The following is a 20,294-nucleotide window of genomic DNA, read 5'->3' on the forward strand; positions in this document are numbered from 1 at the left end:
CGCTAGACCACAACCCCAAACAATTACTCGTCAGGTGGCAGGTTGAGAAAGATCTACACACTTATATAACACGTTTTCAAATACTTCATACAGCAAGACAATCTTTTTAAATCAAATATTAAATACAGAGGTAAGTGTTCAGGATAGATATGGTTAATGGTTATGGTTCAAAAATGTCAATATACTTTTTTATAACAGATTCAAATAATGTTGAGGGTAGAACTGGGGGTATATCCGGAAATATTATTGTTCTTGGAGACAGCATCTTTCCTAGAAACGGTAAATAAAGACAACATTTTTTATTTACATGTGAGTGCAAGTAGAGAATTCATAAAGCTAGAGGCTGATGCAGGTGTTTTACCTGTGAATGAGCGCTCATGAGAAGAAGCTGTAGAGATAGGAGAACCCAACGATCCCAATGATGGCACAGCACAAAGTAATCATCATCTTTTTCTGTAGATTTTAAAAAGATGGAAATACAAAACACAAATTAAACTGCGAGTCATGATTGTTAACACAGAACAGGACAATAATTTACATGTATGGACACAATGGTTTGAGGAAATGATTCGAGCAAAAAGGAGAAGTGGGTCAGAGTGGTTATAGGGGGGTGTATGTGTGTGTGCATGTGTGTATGTTAAAAACCTACCTCGTCTTTTACACATGTCTTTGAAAGGCTGTACTTTGCAACACAGTGGTTATAAAGCATCCTGTAGACATGCTGCACCCACAAAAAACATTCACACAGATCCTCCAGTCATCCAAAAAGAGTAAAAATTAAATTACATATTTACCTTGTGTCCCTAACAGAGTCTAGCTGGGCAGATGAGCATGACTCTGCAAATGAAGCACTCTTCAAACAGTAGTTAAAAAACATAAAATCTTTAATCACCATTAAAATCATTTGCATTTAAGTTAAAAACAGACTCCAACAGTTTCAGCTGAGCTCTTCCTGCAGCAAGTGCTGGAGAAAAACCCGTGAATAGAAGCATTAGGATTGAAAGGTTGTGGACAGAAGCCAAACAGAGCATACCGCACTGGTGTACAGATGAAGCTGGTGGCCTCTCATTGTCAAGTGTTTCCTTCACAAGCTGAATTAAAAGCATCACCCAGGCTCCGTTTGAATGATTTCACTGAGTGGCTGCGTCTCTTGTGGTTACTTCATTGTCATTGCACTGAAAAACCTTTGATGTGTTCAATGATTAAAATGGAGTACCTTGCCTCTTCTCTTTGGTGGCTGATATAACCAGTGTACAATACAGTAGTTAATAAGCTGCTTTAACTACCCTATTAAAGCTTCAGCATGCCCATATGTACACTGTGGTTCAGTAAATTGCAAGTTTGACATGTTCTCTCCACCAAAAATGAGCTAATGAAATGATGATGACCGACCAGAATTGAACTCAACTGCAAATTTATAACATGGAGCTACAGCTAAATCAGTCTTGTACGACAGCCTGGCTGGATATCCTCCACTAATTTGCTAATCATGTATACTTAATCCAGTCTTTGACTTTTCAGATAGCATGAGACTGAAACTGGAAAAAACATGCAAAATTGAAAATGTGGGGATTTTGCACTTAGTGGGTTTGTTGAATTATACGTCTTTATAGTTATACAAGTGAAGGCAGACTCATCTCTTCCCTATAAAGCGATACAGTTCAACAATACCACGAACAACAACCTCCAACAAGTTCACCAAGTTTAACTGACACGTCAAACTATTTGGCCAAAAACTGATCACAAATTATAACAATCAGGGCTGTTGTATTAGACTGAATTATTGCTGTACCTTATAAACTGAGTTGTAAGCTTATAGTAGAAATATTATGAGACCTAAAACATGGCAGAAAATGCATCTCACAGTGGTTTCACAGTCACCTGCCACTGACACAATACTGCAAGTTAAAATTTCCATTTACCTTCACCAAAATGATAATAAATACAAAAACTATTTTGGCTCTTCTGGCAAATAAGCCACTTGTGTTATTAGCAGTGTCTCTTTACATTATGTGGCATTAAGACATCATGTTTTTACAGACTGTCTCATCTGTAAAAACTCATGCCTTCAAATGTTATAGTGCTACAGTGTTCAGATAACTATTCAATGAAGGAGTGCATGTTTATGCTGCTAGCCCTTTTCCTTCTTTGCTGATCTTAGCTCTGCCCAGTCATGAAATGTGTTTCTTTAAGCATCATCCTTCACAAATTTAACATTAAAACCAACATGCTCTATAAAACTGAAGAATCATAAGTGGACACACCGATCCTCTTCAAGTTTAGGGAACTGCTTCATATTCCGGCCAGATATTCATAAAATGTAACAATTATATTATTTACACTATCATCAGAGCCTAATCACAGAAATTAAGTCATATTTTGAAATGTGAAAGTGCTGAAACTCCTCCAAACTAATAAAAAACCCATTACAGTAGCAAGCTTTTCGATCACAAATGTGTCAAGGCTCATAAAGGAAAGACATGAAGACAGTGGAGGTGATGCTTGTCTCTCTGGGACTTAATAAATTATAGTATTGACTAAAACTTCCAGGCTGATTCTTTGGCACCAAATGCTGCACAATGAAATGTTTAGTGACACTAGTGGAATTACGATCAGTTATTTTTCAATGCCCTTTACGCCCACGTGTAGATAGGACAGTGGGAATTGAACCTCACCTCAGCATCAGTCATGTTTCCTCATTTACAGTAGAGCTTCCTCAAAACTGTCCAAGCTGCATGAAGGAGTCAAACAAACCCTCACAATTCAGGGAGGATGGTTCGGAAGGGAACGATGAAAGTAATTCAAAAGTCTGAGATATTTGGTTTTGTGTTTCTTGAGGTCCTCTTTTTTCCAGCTTTCCAATGTCACATCAAGCCTTCCTCCACTCTTGGGGCAGTTTTAAACTGATGATCTTTAGATGAAATATGATTGTATCCATCTGAGGTGACCAGTATCAAACTTTTCTTTGGTTGGTCAGCTGATGGAGGGAAGGATGGAGTGACGATGAATGAACTGATGATTGGCAGCAACACAGAGGTCCTGCTTTAGTGTGAGGACGATGAGGAGGATGAGAACAACCACAGCACAGACGGCACCAATAACCATCATCCTCTACAGAGAGAGACACAAAGAGAGAGCAGCGTTTAGCAAGGAGCTGCATGGAATCTGAAACGAGCCCACAGACAAAAAAACCCGCTTAAAACGGTGTGTGACTAAAACACTGTCAGCACTGCTTTGTTTGTTTAGCAGGAACCAGAGGCAAGTGATGCAGAATGGGAGAAAAAAAACCACACACACCCAAATACTTCAAAGGCACACAAACACACCTTAATAAAGCCCTCTGGATACAGAGGAAAAACACACAGACACCTTCAGGGAGCCGGAGATAAAGAACCTGCAAACCCTTTTCCAAAGTCTTCCTCATACCCACACACACCCAGCATGGCACTGCAGGAGTTATTTACTGCAGAGTTACTCACCCTTAGCTCTCCTCTTACTCAGGTATCATCAGCTCTACTTCAGTCCCACTGACAACCCGATAATGAGAGCTAGTACGGCCAGCAAGATCGCCACAACCACCGCTATTATGATCATTTTCTGTTGGGAACAACCAACAAAGCACCATCAGGATCATTCTCTGATCATTACTTTAACTACTACTGTAACCTATCAGGTCTTTATACACGTTTTGTGAGGGAAAAATGGTTATATCAAGCTTCATTTATTCTCTCTGTTGCTTGGTAACCACCCAAACACTGCGCTTCAATGAAGTCTGATAAACCAGTTTTCACTTGGCACAACAATATTGACTTTATGTTAATGTCACAGTTCAACAGTTATTTTCCCACATCCTGAAGCAGAGAGAACAGCGAACACACTGCGAAACAAACCAAAGAATAAGAAGAACGAGAATAATGCAGACGTCTTGAGCAAACTGTAAACAGAGACAAAGTTAGGGTTAAAGCTGAAGAGAAAGAAGTGGGAGAAAAAGAGTTAAGTGTAGAACATGTATATAAAGTGTGTGAGTTTGTGTGTCAGAGTGTGTGTGTGTGTGTGTGTGGGGGAGGGGGGGTTGGGGATCATCACACGTAACAAGGTGAAGATCGGGGTCTCGATGGTGATGGGATGGTCTTCATGTCGCTAGGCGGGTTTCCCAAAAGCAATCTGTGATTAAAGCTGTTTCCACTTTTAATTGCAATTATCGTAATCTATACAGTAGAAAAAAGGGCTTATGTAACAAAGATTCTACCAAGAACATGTGCTTTATTGGCCGACATGCATGGACCACCAGAATATTATGAATTGTTTTGTAAGATCAAATTTGTGAACATGAATATGACTAAATCTTGGTCCTGTGGCGTCAATTTAATTTCTCATCCCCTGTATTTAAATATCAGTGAATTCAGGAACATCGACAGTCTTCTTTAAATCCATAAAAACAAAACTTTTACGGTTGCTTTTGGGAAACCAGACTGCTGTTCTGGACCGTAGTCACTCACACGGCGAGCCTCTTGCTGAAACTTTGCTGCTTTCTTAGTGTCGGCTACAGCCCTTTCCACAAAGCCCACTGATTGGTCCATGTTGCTCTCAATCCTTTCAATCATTCCACCCTTACGTGGGTCGCGGGGACGAGAGGTTACGAAAAGTACAAGAAAATAAATATGACAAGTGAGACAGAGGAAGAAAAAGAAAAGAAAAGAAAACCGAATGCAACAGTTGCACACCATTGGTAATGTGGGTGCAGGGTGAGGGAGTGTGAACTGTCCGCACAAGCTGTGTCAAACTGTGTAAAAAGTGTTAGTGTGTAGAGAAAGTAAGCAGAAAAAAATAGGAAGAGGTCACGAGCAAGCTGGTGCATCATTTGGCCGAATCACATTACCTTGCGAGCTTTGGTCTGGTACCTTACAGCTTTTTTGGTCTGCTCCTTAGCGACTGTTACGTGGTCTTCTGACTTGGATACATTCTGCTCTATGTTGTCTACTATGTCACCCTGAAAAACACACAACACAAACAGTAAGATACAGAGCAACAACTCAACCAGTAGAACACAAGTAGTAGAGTTGTTTAAAGACACATGTTTTCACAAGTTGGAAGTTCATTGAAGAATTTTGGATTGTCATTAATCTTTTTTTTTTTATTATTATATTGTGAAAAACACTATTAAGATTCAGACAGTTTTCATTCTGTAACATTGTGAGATATGTTTTAAAAATGTTCACAGTCTTCCCAGGAAATATTTCTTGAATCTTGATCAGAAAAATCTGGCACATTTATGGAACTCACATCTATGAGTTGATCTAATCTTAAATGAATTTACTGTTGGGCCTTGTATTGTAGTTCAGTTTGAATAATGACTCCAGTTTTGTTTTAGCTTTCAATGCTCGGGTAAATTTCACAGCCAAAGCATTCAGAGTGATTATATTGCTCAGTTTCTTTGGAACAAACTTCTTCCAGCAAAAAACTTAAAAAACAACATGGTGATGGTCAAGAGTTGGTGGAGACAGTTTCTCTTGCTGAGAAAACAAGAGTCAAGCAAACTCACCCAACACAAACAGTGCAGTGTCCCTTACCTCAAACAAGCTTTTCCCTCAGAAAGCATGGTGTAAGCAGCAAGAAATATGTAGTTATACTCATGTACACGTAAAAACACACTTAATGACACGTGTTTATTCTGACTGTAGTGCAAAGTCTGCTCTGTTCTACAATGATGCAGAATTCATACATCTTACTAAAAGCTTTAAAGTTGATCCCATCAGTGTTGGGTGATGAGATGGATGAGGCAGTGGAAGGAGAAAGTAAAGAGATGTATAAGAAATGCATGGAGCTGGAAAAGAGGAAACAGAGACAGACGCAGATCGATGGTCAGACCACAGAAGTGATGAGAAGAGAAACAAACAGGAAGAAAAAGAGTTGAAGACAGTCTGGATTAAACAGAGCTGCAGATACGAGTCCAGGATCGATGCAAAGGAGTGAATGAACGAATGGATTAGGTGTTAGGTTACTGAGGGAACTCATGGGAAGACAATATGATGGGCTGATCAAAAGAGTGGGGGAGTGTACCTGGCTCTCCACCAACATGGCAATGTCTACAAACATGTCGTGCAGTTCCTTGATGCTGCTTTCCAGACGCACAATGTCTTTGTGTCTGGATTCGATCTCACTCAGGGCTTGTTTAGAGATCCCAGAATCCACAATCTGTGGAGAAGAGAGAACATCAACATCCTATCCCTTTTCAATTCTTTACTTTAGGGACCATACATGTGTTTTTCTACTAAGCCTTTTTATGTTTAACAGATTAAAACTTCCTAAACACTAATCTTAATACAAAAGTACTGTAAGAACCGTACCAAGGTCAAATTAAGCAAGTTCAATTCTTTGTTTTTTTTCTTTTATGAATTCAGTGAGACTATACTTGCCGACTTATAAAGCGGCACAGTTGCTCAATTTAGAATTTTGGTTTTAGGACTGTAGTAAGAAAACATTGTTATCTATAGGACTCAGACTATTTCATCCCAATCTTTCTCTATTATCCATTTCTATTTGCATTCATGGTCACGTTGGCTGAGGCACGTTTTTTAAAGCATTTAGTTGCTATCAGATCGGAGAATGTCAAACTACATTGTGTGTCCTTGTGCAAGAAATTCTTCTCAGGTTGTACTGGAAACAATCTTGGGCACAGACAAGCTCCCTCACTATTTGAAATGTACTTTGCTCTCTTTTTACCAGTGGTTTCAAGCGTCTGAAACAAAACACTCTCTGTCATGATGTGTCATCATATTCTTGCAACCCATATTTGAGCATTTGTTCAGACAGCCCACTTCAAAATAAAAGGCCTTCTTGCCTGAAAAGTTAATGATCCCTGTCTCTTTCTATTTGTTTTTGTTTTTGAGCAGCACCACTTGGCCATTATATCTGTGAATGAGGGTCAGAGGGCTCAATAAGGCCCAAAGGAGCAAACTGACTTTGAGCCCAATAGGTTCAAGCACAGCTAATCTTTAACCTGTTGATACAGGCATTTTGAGTTTTCCCTGAGCCATTGACAACTTGACAGTATGACCAGTGTCAACAACAAAGTGGATGTTAAAAGCACACACTCTTACCCCTGCAGTGAACACAGCAGAATTCCCACTCTCCAGCATCTCATCCAGCTCTTCATCTGTGGTTGCTTTCCCAGCTAGAAAGGAGAAATGAAAAGCGAAGGGTAAATTACAGAGAATACATTAGGACCACCATATGACTTTATTGCTGTGTATGTGGGAAACACTCACTGATCTCTAGCTGCCTCTTAATACGTCCTTTACTCCTCTCCCTGAAGTCCACCTGGGCTTCATTATACTTTGTCATTACCTCCACAAACTTCCTTGAAAGCACAGCATGCTGGGAGACAACAGAGAAAATATAATATACCGTAGCAGTAAGTAAAAGATTAAACCTTGGGGGACAACAATTATGTGGAAACGGCCCCCTGAAAGTTAATGTGCACATCACTTACCTGTGATTTACGTATCCGCATGTCAGCTGAGACCCTCTCCTGCTCCTCCGACTCCAGATTCCTCTCGATGGCTGGAAACAAACCAATATACTAATTTATGATCAAGCATTACACATCACATGTTGTCACTTCACTGTTTCACATTATATCGAGTAAACATCACCATTATTCTGAGATGTGTGTGTGTGTATGGTGTGTGTGAAGCAGACTCACTTTTGAGTTTGTTTCTTGCATTGTTGGCCATCTTCTTAATGTCATTAGTGATTGACTCAAGTTCATCCTGTGTTTCTGAAAAGGAAAAGATACAAGTCAGCGTATTCAGTTATGATTCTCTGACATTTTCAAATCAGTTAATGACATATCTATATAGTATTTCTTTAAATTAGCAATTCAAGTAATCAATTAAGGTTTCATGATGGGGTACTAGAATATTTCTGAGTTTTTCTTAGCAAAAGTACGACAGAATCCAATTTGGGACACAAAAAATTAAATGCAGCTTGTAAATGAAAAACATTACTAAGGGTGAAGGTCTGGGAAGGAAAACATCCTTAATGGGAACCTAAGTGAGTACATTTTTAATAAATGTCCGGCTGGTAATGATTAGGTATCTTACTCTGCTCTGAAGTGGGAGCAGAAAGGATGACAGAGAAGAGCTTTTTGACTTCAGCCACGTTGTCATCGATTTTATCAATACTGTTCCTAATGTCCTCGATCTGAAACACAAAAGTTAAAATTAGAAACTTAAACCACATATGCAACTATAAAACAACAGCAACGTGTCCCCTTTAATGCAGTGACAGTCACCTGAGAGAAGAACTCGTCCATGAAGGCTGCATTGTCCACAGCAATCTCCACGTCTTCATCATCTTGATCACACGTCTAAGAGAAGAAAGAGGAAGAGACTGCATCAGACTCATACCAGCAGGTCCAGCTGGACAGGGAGAGCGTGTGAAGGGTATTTCTCTGAAGCGCACAGGATAAATAAAAAGCGTGTCATCAACACCTCGGGATTAAAGGTTTACTCTGTTCATTGTGGTCACCAGGGTAAAAACTGAAAATCTGACAGATGTGTGTCTTTACAGCAATTTATGACCATTTATTATCTTTCTTCAATTTATTTTACTATTTCTATGTCCCATCTCTGCTCATTAAACTGCCTTGTTTCTGTTATATCTTGTCTTAATGTATTTCTGTTTTATCTCAACTTGTACTCCCTTGTTGAAAGCTGCTACACAAACAGCTCAGAACAAACCAGCTGTTGTGTGGTAATTTGTTTTTTCAGTGCTCACTGCTCAGCACTAAACCATGTTTTCTATTACATGAATAAGGAAAATAAATACATTATAAAATAATATTGCCCAAATGGAAATGAGCATAGTTCAGTGATTTCTACCAGGAAATTTGATGAAATGTAAGTAAGTACACAAAAATATATAGCCAACTATTTAATAGTCCCAAAAAAGTATTCTCTAAATAATTAACATTCATTTGATCATCCCAACACAAAGTCTGAATTTGTATAGCCAATACAAACATTTTAATTGAAAACTGATATACTATATTAATATCAACTATCAATTCCACAATTTCTGTCTAAATATACAAAGCGTTTTCCAGATGTTTATTTCTAATCAGGGAAGGAAGCCTACACTGAGCAGCATTTAGACAAGGAGCCACCACTGAAGGCTGTTCTAATGAAATTGCTTCCTGGTTATCGCAGCTCATAACGAATACGTCAACCGTAAACATTGGTCTGATCCGAATCAGCCAACACTAAATTCATCAGAGAGCTTCCCTCTGCTGAAGTCGTAAAAGCATCACAGGGCACAGTGGGTTCACACAGGGCCAATCACACAGAGCTCAGGCTGGGGAATATTTACACGAGGGCCAGGCTCCAGGAACTCAACCTGTTTTCAACTGACTTCAAGAAACCACAGCTCAGTTGCAGTGTAAACAGACATCATCGGGCCGTGCTGTGACGGAGTTAGAGGGTGGGGAGTAGGAAGTAAAGCTTCATGTGTTCCCTCCCGTTTGATTACTTATGCATTTAAAGTCAAACATGTGTACACTAAACACCCGATTAGCTTGGGCTTTGCCACTACACCCTTAACACTCGTGTTTCTGTTTGGTAATGGATGACACTTGATGGTGTCCTTCCTTTTAATCAAGACAAAGCATTCAACATGTTAAACCCACCTGTGAACTTCTCCACTCTATCATATCACCTGACTTAGTTTTCATCTCTAAACTGGAAATCTCAATAAATATCAGTACAACACTTCAAAATATAGTTTAACTCGCAGCATTCCTCAGTTTCTCACTGGGTTACACAATGCACAGTACAATGTTTTTAAAGGAACTTTTGAATAATTGTTGGTCGGCTGGCAATTATTGGGCATTGATTTAGGACTGCAATGACATATCAAATGATTGTTTAGTTTTATAAAATATTAAAGTAAGTAGAGCACATTCCTCATTCCTACACCAAGTCTCAACTGTGCCCTGAAATTTAAATTAAGCTGCACCAAATTGCACACATTAAAAGATATTACTTCCATATACATGCCTGACTTCTTTCTTCAAAAAAAAACATGTTCAAACAGAACTGCCAAACATTTGATGGCTCCAGCTTCTCAAATATAAGCTTTTGTATTTGAAAGGACAGTTTTTTCAGTCAAATAAAGCAATAAATGCTTCACCTTGACCTTTAGAATGTTGAGACATTTTATTAATAAACAGTCTGCAAATAATGTCACTGCTCTCTGTGCAAAAACATTTACTACAACTGTTAAAATGCAGACTTTTAGTTTGTCTTTAACCTTCTACCCCTGGTCTACAATTTGACTTGCAAATGCAGCCTGACACAATTTGTTTCAGCCTGCTGTAACTAACAACACATGGGAACAGAGTCTTCCCCGGACACGCATACAGGTCACGCTGCTTGTTTTTGAACCTCTGGCCAATACATTATGCTCCCTCACACAGCCTTATGCAGCAGCAAGATAAGAACAAGCACTCGTTTCCTTTCAGTGTCGCTCATTCAGCAAAAATAAGAGGAAAGACACACACACACACAGAGGCAGGTTCTTTCATGTTAGCTGGCTGATACTGACTGTAACCATCAGAGGCAGTGACTTTGTCGAAGTCATCAAGAAAACATTTACAACAGTTCTTGTTAAACTCACTCACTGGTCTTATGATTCAACTTGGAATCACCTGTTCTGGTTGGAAGATTAAAAGATAAATTCAGGGACTTGAGCCGAACACACAACCTCAAGCTTTATTCTTTTGGATCAAAAAATGTAATCATTATTCAGTAACCTTGTACTGTTTCCTAACACTGAATGGGGGTTGGTAGTGAGCTGTGTAATGCCGTTTAACCTTTCATGACTAGTTGTGCTTATAAAGTGTGCGATCGTGAGATATGTAATGTTCGCAAGGTTTTTGTGCAAACTGACCAGTATTTTACAGCGTTTGTGCAATATTGTCTGATGCAAAGGAGAAAGAAACACACTTCCAATCACGGTGCTGTGAAATAAATATATAAATTGTGAACAAACTAGGTTTAATTCCACTTTCAGCAGCTTTGCCAAAATGTTAATTCACAGAGTCAACCATCCAGAAGCAAATTAGATTCTATTTTTTTTTACTAAATCAACACAAACACTCTAATCTCATGCTAAGTTACATCTTGTGTAATCATGAAAACATTTAAAAACACACACAGGATAACATTTGGACAACTTGGCACACTATTAGAAAATACGACACATGCTGCACGTGAAGGACAGAAATGTGACCCGGATACAGGCTCATTGCTTTTATACAAAACATTTAATGACACTTATTCTGCAGATAAAGCACCATATGTCCAGTTGCATAATTCCTCTCAACAAGGCAATGACTGAGCCGAGGTTTTACTCTGCAGCAGATAGTCAACTAGCGTCAGCTTTATAAATACAGATGGTCATAAAACTGACTGGCTCTCTTTACACACAATGTCATCTGACCTCCAATTAGATGACAGCTTTATGATTCAGGAAAGTCTGATCAAATGTGAAACTACGTAAAGAGGGATCTTACCAATGGAAAGACAAGTACATAGACAGAGCTCATTGGGTTGGCCTTTACACCACCGCAGTAAACATTAACTTGAGCATACACACACGAACAATAAGCATCAGATGCAATGTATAATAAAAATGGAGTGACCTCTTTGACTCATTATCACGCACAAAAGTCAATAAACATAGGGCCAACCCTGTGGCTCACTTATCTTTCCTGTGATTCCGTCATCTAAAGGAAAGAGAGCTGATAAAATGGCAGACTTTGTCACAGGGGATCATAAAGGACGAAACAGTAGCATAACACATTCAATAGGATAAAATACAGGGCAAAAATAATGTTTACACTAGTCGAGCAGCAATAGTTTGTGAATGAATCTATCGGACAATTGAAAGCAAAGTAATCAGCCACTATTTTGGTCATTGATCGAAACAACAACAAAAAGACCTAGTATGAAGACGTTGTGAAGCCGTGTGGGAGTTGGTGTTGTCACCACCATTACAGTGTGTGTTTTGCTGGGAGAGACTCAGCAACTAGACATGCAGCAAACGGAAATGAATAATCATGATCCATTACGAGTAACTAATACAGTGGAAGGAAAGAACTGCTTACCGGCAAACTGGCTAAACAAAGTGTTTTTCTTTAGAGATACTTCATTTGTCCCGGAGGTTATAGCAGAGAAGGAAAAAGCCAACGGTACGGCAGATGTGACGCAATTAAAAGGTGACCTGTATTGTCACACAAAAATGTGCTTTGCATTTTACAGACTAAACTATGAAAAGAGCCATTCAGCAGGTTAAATTATATTTTTTTAGGTGCATCTCTGTGCACTACATTGTCCCACAGGATGGTTTACAGAGTGAGACACCAGCTATTAGCAGCAGCAGGAGAGGGACCTGAGGTCGGATTTACAGCGGCCTGGTGACAGAAGCCAAAATACTCTCATCAGGACTTGTGTTAATGCAATGCTGAAATCTGACAAGGGATTTGAAAAAAGTGCACGTGTGCCACACTAAAAACCACGTTTGTGCCAGTAGAATTTCCCCCATTCAGTGAACTGATATCGGAGCCATATCGCGGAGGAAAGTCACACAGTGTGCAGGGAGGGTAAGGCTTTGACTGAAAGTACATTTGAAAATATTAAAGGGGAAATGGGACAGAAAAGATGAAGAACACTGAGCTGTCCTGTTGACATCAGCCTTTAGACCAACTGCAAGTTAAGATTGTATTCATCGTTTCTATTTTGGCCATAGACAGAAGATGGACGATGCATCTCTTCTTCCTCTGGGTTTACAGAAATGTCGTAATAGCTCGGATATGAAAGCTGCCATCTTGCGCATTGAGAGCCAGAGTCTGTGCAATAGTAATCGGGGGATGGAGCTTTGGTATCTAGGTCTTGCCAACACACATGCTCAACCAATCACAATTCAGCCTAAGCTGTTAATTAATGAGGTTTCCGCCCATTTTTACAGCATCAAATAACTACTTAAAACCAAACTTCAATAAACATAAGTGTGAAGAACTACCTAAAATGACAGAAACATTTACTTGATGTTTTTGTTACCCTCATGTCCCATCCAACATGACGGAGCTTTACTCAAGTCTTTTGAAAGTTGTCCAGTTAACTTGCAACTAACTAATGATTTTGATGTTTTTGTTTAAAATGGTCAGGCAACTATATTATAACGTGACTAAACGACTTCCAGCGTGAGTCTCAAAGAGCAGAAGCTCAGGTTAAGCTCCTGGTTTCATGTTGCTTCTCTTTCCCAAGCTTCTCCTGGACTGAGGTATGTCAGGTGACATAATCACGCTGGTGGCATGAGCCCACATTCACATGAATACATGCCCACAGCCAAACCACACAATTTACAGCCTAAATTCAGGGGAGAATAAAAAAAGTTAACTGAGGAATGCATCCTGGAAAGTGTAGGGTGGAAGCAGTGATATATGAGTTTCAAGGTCTTAACATAACCTCCCAACAAATAACTGACCAACTTCATTTGCTATCTGCACTTCTTTTCCGTGAAAAGAAGCCAGCTGTGTGAGATACAGACGCTTGGAAGGGGGGGCAAATATTTGGCCAGGAGTAGCTATGGCAACACATCCCGACTTGGGTTACAAAAGGATCAAGGCCTTACCTCAGTAAAGCCAGTGATGACTCTGTTTAATAATCATAATAATCTGATTGTGATGACTTGAGACATGGGAATGGATTGTTTTGGCCCTTGAATTCAGATACAATCAACCCGAACATTAGATCTTGTCTAATGACAAGTTTCTACTTAGTCTTTACTTGTTATGACCTACACCAAAAATAGTATCTGTTCCTCTGCCTTTGTCTGTTTGTAGAAGGACTACGTAAAAACCACTCAGGCAGATTCAGGATTTTTTTCTTTTTATTCTTTCTTAAGAATGTGAGATTTCTAGTGAGTGTCATTCTAGTATTTCCAATGGTTTAACGTGTTCCTAGCAATAAGAGGAACTACAGTTGTAAAGAATGACTGTTCCATTGTAACTATGCTTCTGTTACCTTTCTGTTTTCGCTTTTTCTGTTTAACTTCCATTGACATAAAACCACCAACCCACCACATATGAGAAGCTGAAATGAGAATATTTGTACGCACATGTCTACATCATGTGAGGAAGTGATGGTAATCTGAGCAGCAGCTTAAATATTCAATGTAAAGAAAATAATAAGCAACAATTTAGATCCCATCTTAATTAAAAGGTTAAACAGGTGAAGCACAATGTAAATGGGTTTTGAAAGCTGTAATGTATTTTAAGTTTGTCATTATTAACATTATAATGTTTATAACAATTATTATATCCAACCACACAACATTGCTGCATGTAAAAGAAACTGGAAATTATGTTTAAACAGATCTTTACAACCTGCATTTTACTACACACATCAGGAGTTATGTCATCACAGGGTAGGCTGTTGGTTCCAATGGACAAAATATTATGTTTTATGTATTTATCCAAAAGGTTTGATTGAAAAGTGAATTGGAAATGGGGGGAGGGGGGAAAAGGGGGCTTTTATTAATCTGAATTTATCCTCTCTTTTTTCCATGAGTTTTTCAACTCGTTCAGAGAAACGACCCATGAGGAGGAAGAGAAAGAGAGGGACACTCGAAGACAACCTGACATATCACTCACCGCTTTGAGTTGCTCCAGTCGGTCCTTCATCTTCCCGACGGTCGATTCAACACGTTTCTAACCAAGTAGAGGAAAACAGAGTTGAAAAGCTAGTCCCGGTGCGAGGGCTCCTCCACCAGCTGCTGGGCTCGCTGTCCGTCACAATCCCTCCGCCGCTGAGAAACAACATGAAACTCCGCTAAACTCCAGAGTCTGAGGAGGACAACACTCTTTATTCCAGGCGACAACAACCTTCCCGACGTTTTTGTTCCATACAATATGGCTGCTGGGTTTAAACCCGGTGTTTTCTCCTCGCTAAATCTCCTCGGGCCGCGGATTAAAACAACAGTTGTGTGCAGCGGTTTAATCTCTGTCTCTCCGCGCTGCTCGGTAATCAGTCTGAAACGCACTTCTCCGTCTCACGCATGCGCAGGGCGAGCCCCGTGAGCCGGGGAGGAGGCCACGCCCTGAGTCACCTGCAGCAGGGTGATGCGTTCAGGTGAATAACACAAAGTGGACACACCTCGCCGCCTGAATGAACGCTTTTCTGTTAAAAGAGTGTGTAGGATTTTTGTGAGAGGATCTTTCGGCAGAGACTGAATATGAAATAATCCTAGTGATGATTTCACTGGTGTATTTCATCTAAATTGTACAAATAGTTGCTTTCTTTACCCTAGAATGGGCCCTGTATATTTAAAGACTGCTACCATGTGTTTTGCAGTAGTCCGAACTGGATTTATGACAGCTGAAGTCTCACTCTCATGTTTGGAAGGGGAGGATGAGGTGAGTGGTGTTCAGCTGCAACCTGAAGCGTCACCACTAGATTTCCCTCAATTCTATATACACTGAACCTTTAAGTAGACTGTATTAAATTAAACTGGCCGCAGAGAACTTCTATATACATGTACATAAAGAGATGGTAAGGTGAGACAACAAGGAAACATGGTAGAATTTCCTACTAATCAATAAAAGATTCAAAATTCAAGAAGATTTATTGTCATTGCAAAAACACAAGTTACATGAGAGGGAAGGAAACTAAGTAGTGGGGTAGGCAGCAATGAAATGGAACGATAGAATTTAAAACCTAAGCAGAAGCAGCGAATAAATGCAATGATATAAAAAAAACCAATAGCATGTTGCCTTTTGTTGAAGCCTCCACATTATAACAATTGATGACTTTGATTATGTGAGAGTACACAAAATAGATAATCAGCAACACAAGTAGTGAAAAAAACAACATTAACGGTAAAAAATACGTCAGAATAATCCCACTTAAGTGAAGTACTGACACATTAAAAAATGTACTTAACAGCAACAAAAGTGAATCCTTTCCCCCCACTCCCAGTTTAGTGATCATTCACTAACTACTTGTTCTGTGTGGGTGATGTTGCTTATTGATTAAAACTTGATAAGCACTTCTAACAATGTTCAAAGTTACTAAACAGAATTTCAAACACAAAGCGAATAAAAGTAATTTATAATAAGCCTATTTAATTTTTTTAAACATTACATTTTTGAGCCTGAAGTGGCAGTTTAAATAATAAAAACCTGGATGCCTTAATGGTGTTAAAGTACCATTTCTCCTTTCCCCTGCTAACTGTGGAGTTGATGGAAACCACAATAATCAGTTTGAATGTTTGCATGACCATTACAGTTTGTGTCACAGATTACTTGAGTTTATTAGAAATGTACTTTCTCCTTGCTGTTCTTACAATAATGAAAGCTTTATTGTAGCTCATGACTATAACATATCAAACCATGTCTGATGAGAAGGCATGCATGTGTAAACGTCATTTATAAAGAGGGCTAACATCACGATGAACGAGGCCTCAAACTATGAGCTAATGCCAAACTGAGTAATAAGATTGAAAGAACATGAGTGACCCCTGGTGGACATCAGTGAATTAAGCCGGAAACAAGACGTGTCCCTTACTTACAATAGTGACTTTGCACGGTTTCATTCTGCAGTTACTGAAAGGCCTCATTCTTTTAAGTCTTATCTGAAATTCATTCATCGAATTTGTTTGTTTAAGTCTGTTAGACCAAATTAAAACAAGTCAAATAAGCCTGCACAAATATTGAGGATGTTAATTCAAACAGTTCTTAAATGTCTACTCCAGCCCCAAGAGGCAGATGTCCAGCCTCCCCTCCAACAAAAGTGGACATGACTTGCAAAAATATCAAGTTCTGTGCATAGGGATTCATAACTGTCATGCACTTGGGAAACTAGCAGGGGAAAAAAATTTTTATATTTAAGAGTAGTACATCTCTAAACCGGTTCACTAAATCATATTTCAGTACCTTTTGATTATCAATGTTTTCTTCCTACTTCCAATTACTGACCCTGTCGAGTCCCCTACAACTGTGAAAACTACTGCCATAATCAAGCCAATACCTTCAATATTGAGTTGTCGTACCATTATTTGTTAGTGAGTGCTATGTAGAAAGTCACACGATTCAAAAGTACAAATAAACTTTAAATTCCATTTGACTGCTTCTGAACTTCCTGCTTCATGGTCACACTTTAATAAGGGACCAAAACATATTCTTCAAAAAAGGGGTTTAATGGTACGACCTAAACTCACAGAGTATCACATTAGCTTCAGCAGCACTTATCCAGAGATTAAAACAAATACAAACAAAAAAGGACATGTCATATTGAGAATGTTTTTATTCAAAGTTTACTCCCCAGTGTTTCCAATACACCATACAACAGCATTCTGTGGGCTGGTTAAGTGCAGTGGAGGGTGCTCGACGATGAAGAGTAGCACTTTTCCATGCCAATGACAACACTAGGGTGGGGTGTGTCTTATACAGTGAAATTAGAAGCACAACTTTTCCACCAAGTTATCTTTCTTAGTTTTAAAACAAACAGAAAAAATTCAAAAATAAAAAAAATCTGAAAAGGGATTTTACAGTAAGGGGGGGTCAAGACGCCAACAACTTTCTGTCCACAGCTAGGAGGGAGAGGGACAATTTGGGAAACAGGTTAGAGGTCATCTTCGTCATCTGGCAATGCTGTTTCTGATGCAACCTGGTGAGGAGAAGATGGAAATTTCAAGTTATAAATGAGTTTGAGACCTAGAAGCTGCTGGATTGGAATTACAACATACTGTCAAACAGACATAGAACCTGCGTGTTTTACTCACTTGAAGCTCATGCTCGTACTTCGCAGCTAATGTTGGGTCCATGTGAACCTCTGGAGGAGCGAGGGCAGGCATGGCCACAAATTCCAGGTTGGGGTCACCGATCAACTTCCTTGCTAGCCACAGGAAAGGTTTCTCGAAGTTGTAGTTACTCTTGGCCGAAATGTCGTAGTACTGGGGGCAGAACAGTGTGCAACCAGACGATTGTTAAAAAGAATACACCAATTATTTTACATTCCTCACACGTGACTGGAGGTGGCATGAGGGTTGACATACCTGCAGGTTCTTCTTGCGGTGAAACACGATGCTCTTGGCTTTGACTTTCCTGTCTTTTATGTCAACCTTGTTGCCACAAAGGACGATGGGAATGTTCTCACATACACGGACCAAGTCACGATGCCAGTTTGGCACGTTCTTATAAGTGACTCGAGAGGTGACGTCAAACATGATGATAGCGCACTGAGCTGTGGAAGTAAGAGAAGAGTTCTCACCATTCCCAAATTTTAATGTAAAGTCATTGTAGAGAATGTTCAAGGTTTAATAACTGTAACAGCCCATTGTAGGATTGTTTCACATACCTTGAATGTAGTATCCATCTCTCAGGCCTCCAAACTTCTCTTGACCAGCTGTGTCCCACACATTGTACTTGATGGCTCCTCTGTTGGTGTGGAACATCAGTGGGTGCACCTCTACTCCCAGAGTAGCTAGAGAATTAGGCAAAGAACAAAAGGTGAGTATGTGAAACATAAAAGGTATAACAAGATGGACCAAGGAAGGAGAAACGGAAAAGGGGAAGATTGTTCAGTTTAAAGAAATTAGCAATTGTATAAGGATGGATGTAAATTGTATTGGTTTGTTAGCACATATGGCATATCCACCTGGAGTAAAGGCACCCATTAACTTTTGAGATTGAATTCCCTTATCAAACAGGTTCTGCATATCACAGACCAACAACAAAAGGAAAATCCTGGAAGTTGCAATTAAGGCCCAACCCATAATCGTAAAAACAACAAACGTATATATACACACAATCTGTATCAACAAATTTGTTTAAGACAATTTCTAAGAGCTGACTGGTGGACAAATCACGTAATGGAAATACTTTCTAAATTAAATAACACCGTCTAAAGCATTTCTGTACAATATGTTGTCAAGTCAGCTCGACAGACGTGTGAACCGAGGGCCTGCTAACTGCCTGACTAGCCCCTGCTGTCGGTTGGTGAAACGTCTTTCAGCTCGTTATCTGTCCCAAACCGACGTGTCACTCCCTATACTCATCAAGATACTCACCGACATATTTCTTCTCAAACTCTCCTGTGATGTGTCTCTTCACAAAAGTGGTTTTCCCGGTGCCTCCATCTCCTACTAACACGAGCTGTGGGGGAGAAGAGTTCACACTGGTTGGTACTGGTTCCGCACTGCTGGCGCACATACCGCCATTACCTTTTGTTCAATTTACATCATTTCCTAGATTATTTCAGAAACTTACCTTGAACACCGCCACACACTGAGCCATTGAGTCCGCCATGGTCGCTCTTTATCTGGTTGAACAAGACAAGGCGGGACGGTTAGGACCAGTTAACGTTGAGCTAACGCTGTTAGCAGCTACTTGGTTAGCTATTAACAAGACATAAGTGAACTATAAGGCAACAGTCTGTGTGTCACACTCAGGTCTAATGAAGCTTTGGGAAGCTAACTTTACATCACGCTGCTACAACCAGCAGCCTGCTGCTTGCTAGCGATAGAAGCTTCTAGCATTTCCTATGCAAGCTAACGCCAAACACATTGCTTACCAGTTATGCTAACAGCTGAATAAGAAAGGTGTAAATCACCTACGAGGAAGTTTTGAATGAAAGCTCGTCTATCAAAGCTATGAGTTCTTATGAAGCTAGCAGCTACTCGCTGGCTAGCTGCTGAGCTAGCTGCCGTTGGTGTGAGTGCGCCATACCAACGGCGAGCGCACTTTTTTCTTGTTCGGTTGGAACAATCGACCCGGGAGACCGCGCCGTGTTCCCCGCTGCCTGCCCGGGGCTAACACCACACACAGGCCGGCCATACGCTCCTCATTGAGTCAGTAATAATACATATAGTTGATCAGATGAATGAAGAGGCTCTTAGGAACAAAGCGACGAGATGGAGAGTTGCTAGCCGATTAGCCAGCACGGCATGGAAGCCATTCACTGAGCTAACAGGCTACGTTAGCTACAAGGTGGAAAAACCCAGTGGCCTAGTCTGGTCCTACTCTTCACGTGGCTACACATAAACCACCAAGCGGAGCAGAAACCCTGTCGTCGGGTCTGCGGTGGGTTTTAAACAGACTTTCCTCAAACACACAAACTTACAGTCAAAGTCGGACCGCGACGGGAGAAGGAAACAGAGACTCACCGGTGCTGCTGCGAGGAGAGGAAAGAGTAAATGGCCGCGTTCGCGGGAGATTCAGCGTGGACTAGGAG

The 20,294-nt window shown here is 40.0% G+C and overlaps 2 protein-coding genes across 3 annotated transcripts; both read right to left on the reverse strand.

Annotated features, from left to right (window-relative positions):
• Positions 1–151: 151 nt before the first annotated feature.
• Positions 152–14,773, reverse strand: stx3b (syntaxin 3b). 2 transcript variants are annotated; one of them, XM_061079746.1, is made up of 12 exons: positions 14,717–14,773; positions 8,297–8,371; positions 8,106–8,205; positions 7,706–7,780; positions 7,493–7,563; positions 7,269–7,377; positions 7,101–7,174; positions 6,061–6,195; positions 4,880–4,990; positions 4,500–4,610; positions 362–453; positions 152–270 (listed from the first exon to the last, which is right to left on the reverse strand). In XM_061079746.1, exons 1-11 carry the CDS (start codon positions 14,744–14,746, stop codon positions 376–378), a joined length of 969 nt encoding a protein of 322 aa, XP_060935729.1. In that variant the 5' UTR covers positions 14,747–14,773; the 3' UTR covers positions 152–270; positions 362–375. The 2 variants fall into 2 exon arrangements, with proteins under 2 accessions (XP_060935729.1, XP_060935731.1); XM_061079748.1 differs by lacking the exons at positions 152–270; positions 362–453; positions 4,500–4,610 and adding an exon at positions 3,514–3,597.
• A 2,575-nt stretch (positions 14,774–17,348) lies between these two features.
• ran (RAN, member RAS oncogene family) lies at positions 17,349–20,294 on the reverse strand. Its single transcript, XM_061079432.1, has 7 exons — positions 20,227–20,294; positions 19,331–19,382; positions 19,132–19,216; positions 18,420–18,545; positions 18,118–18,305; positions 17,845–18,015; positions 17,349–17,729 (listed from the first exon to the last, which is right to left on the reverse strand). Exons 2-7 carry the CDS (start codon positions 19,367–19,369, stop codon positions 17,685–17,687), a joined length of 654 nt encoding a protein of 217 aa, XP_060935415.1. The 5' UTR covers positions 19,370–19,382; positions 20,227–20,294; the 3' UTR covers positions 17,349–17,684.

The sequence above is a fragment of the Limanda limanda genome, chromosome 10 (genome assembly GCF_963576545.1).
Source record: "Limanda limanda chromosome 10, fLimLim1.1, whole genome shotgun sequence".
In the NCBI taxonomy this organism is placed as follows: domain Eukaryota; kingdom Metazoa; phylum Chordata; class Actinopteri; order Pleuronectiformes; family Pleuronectidae; genus Limanda; species Limanda limanda.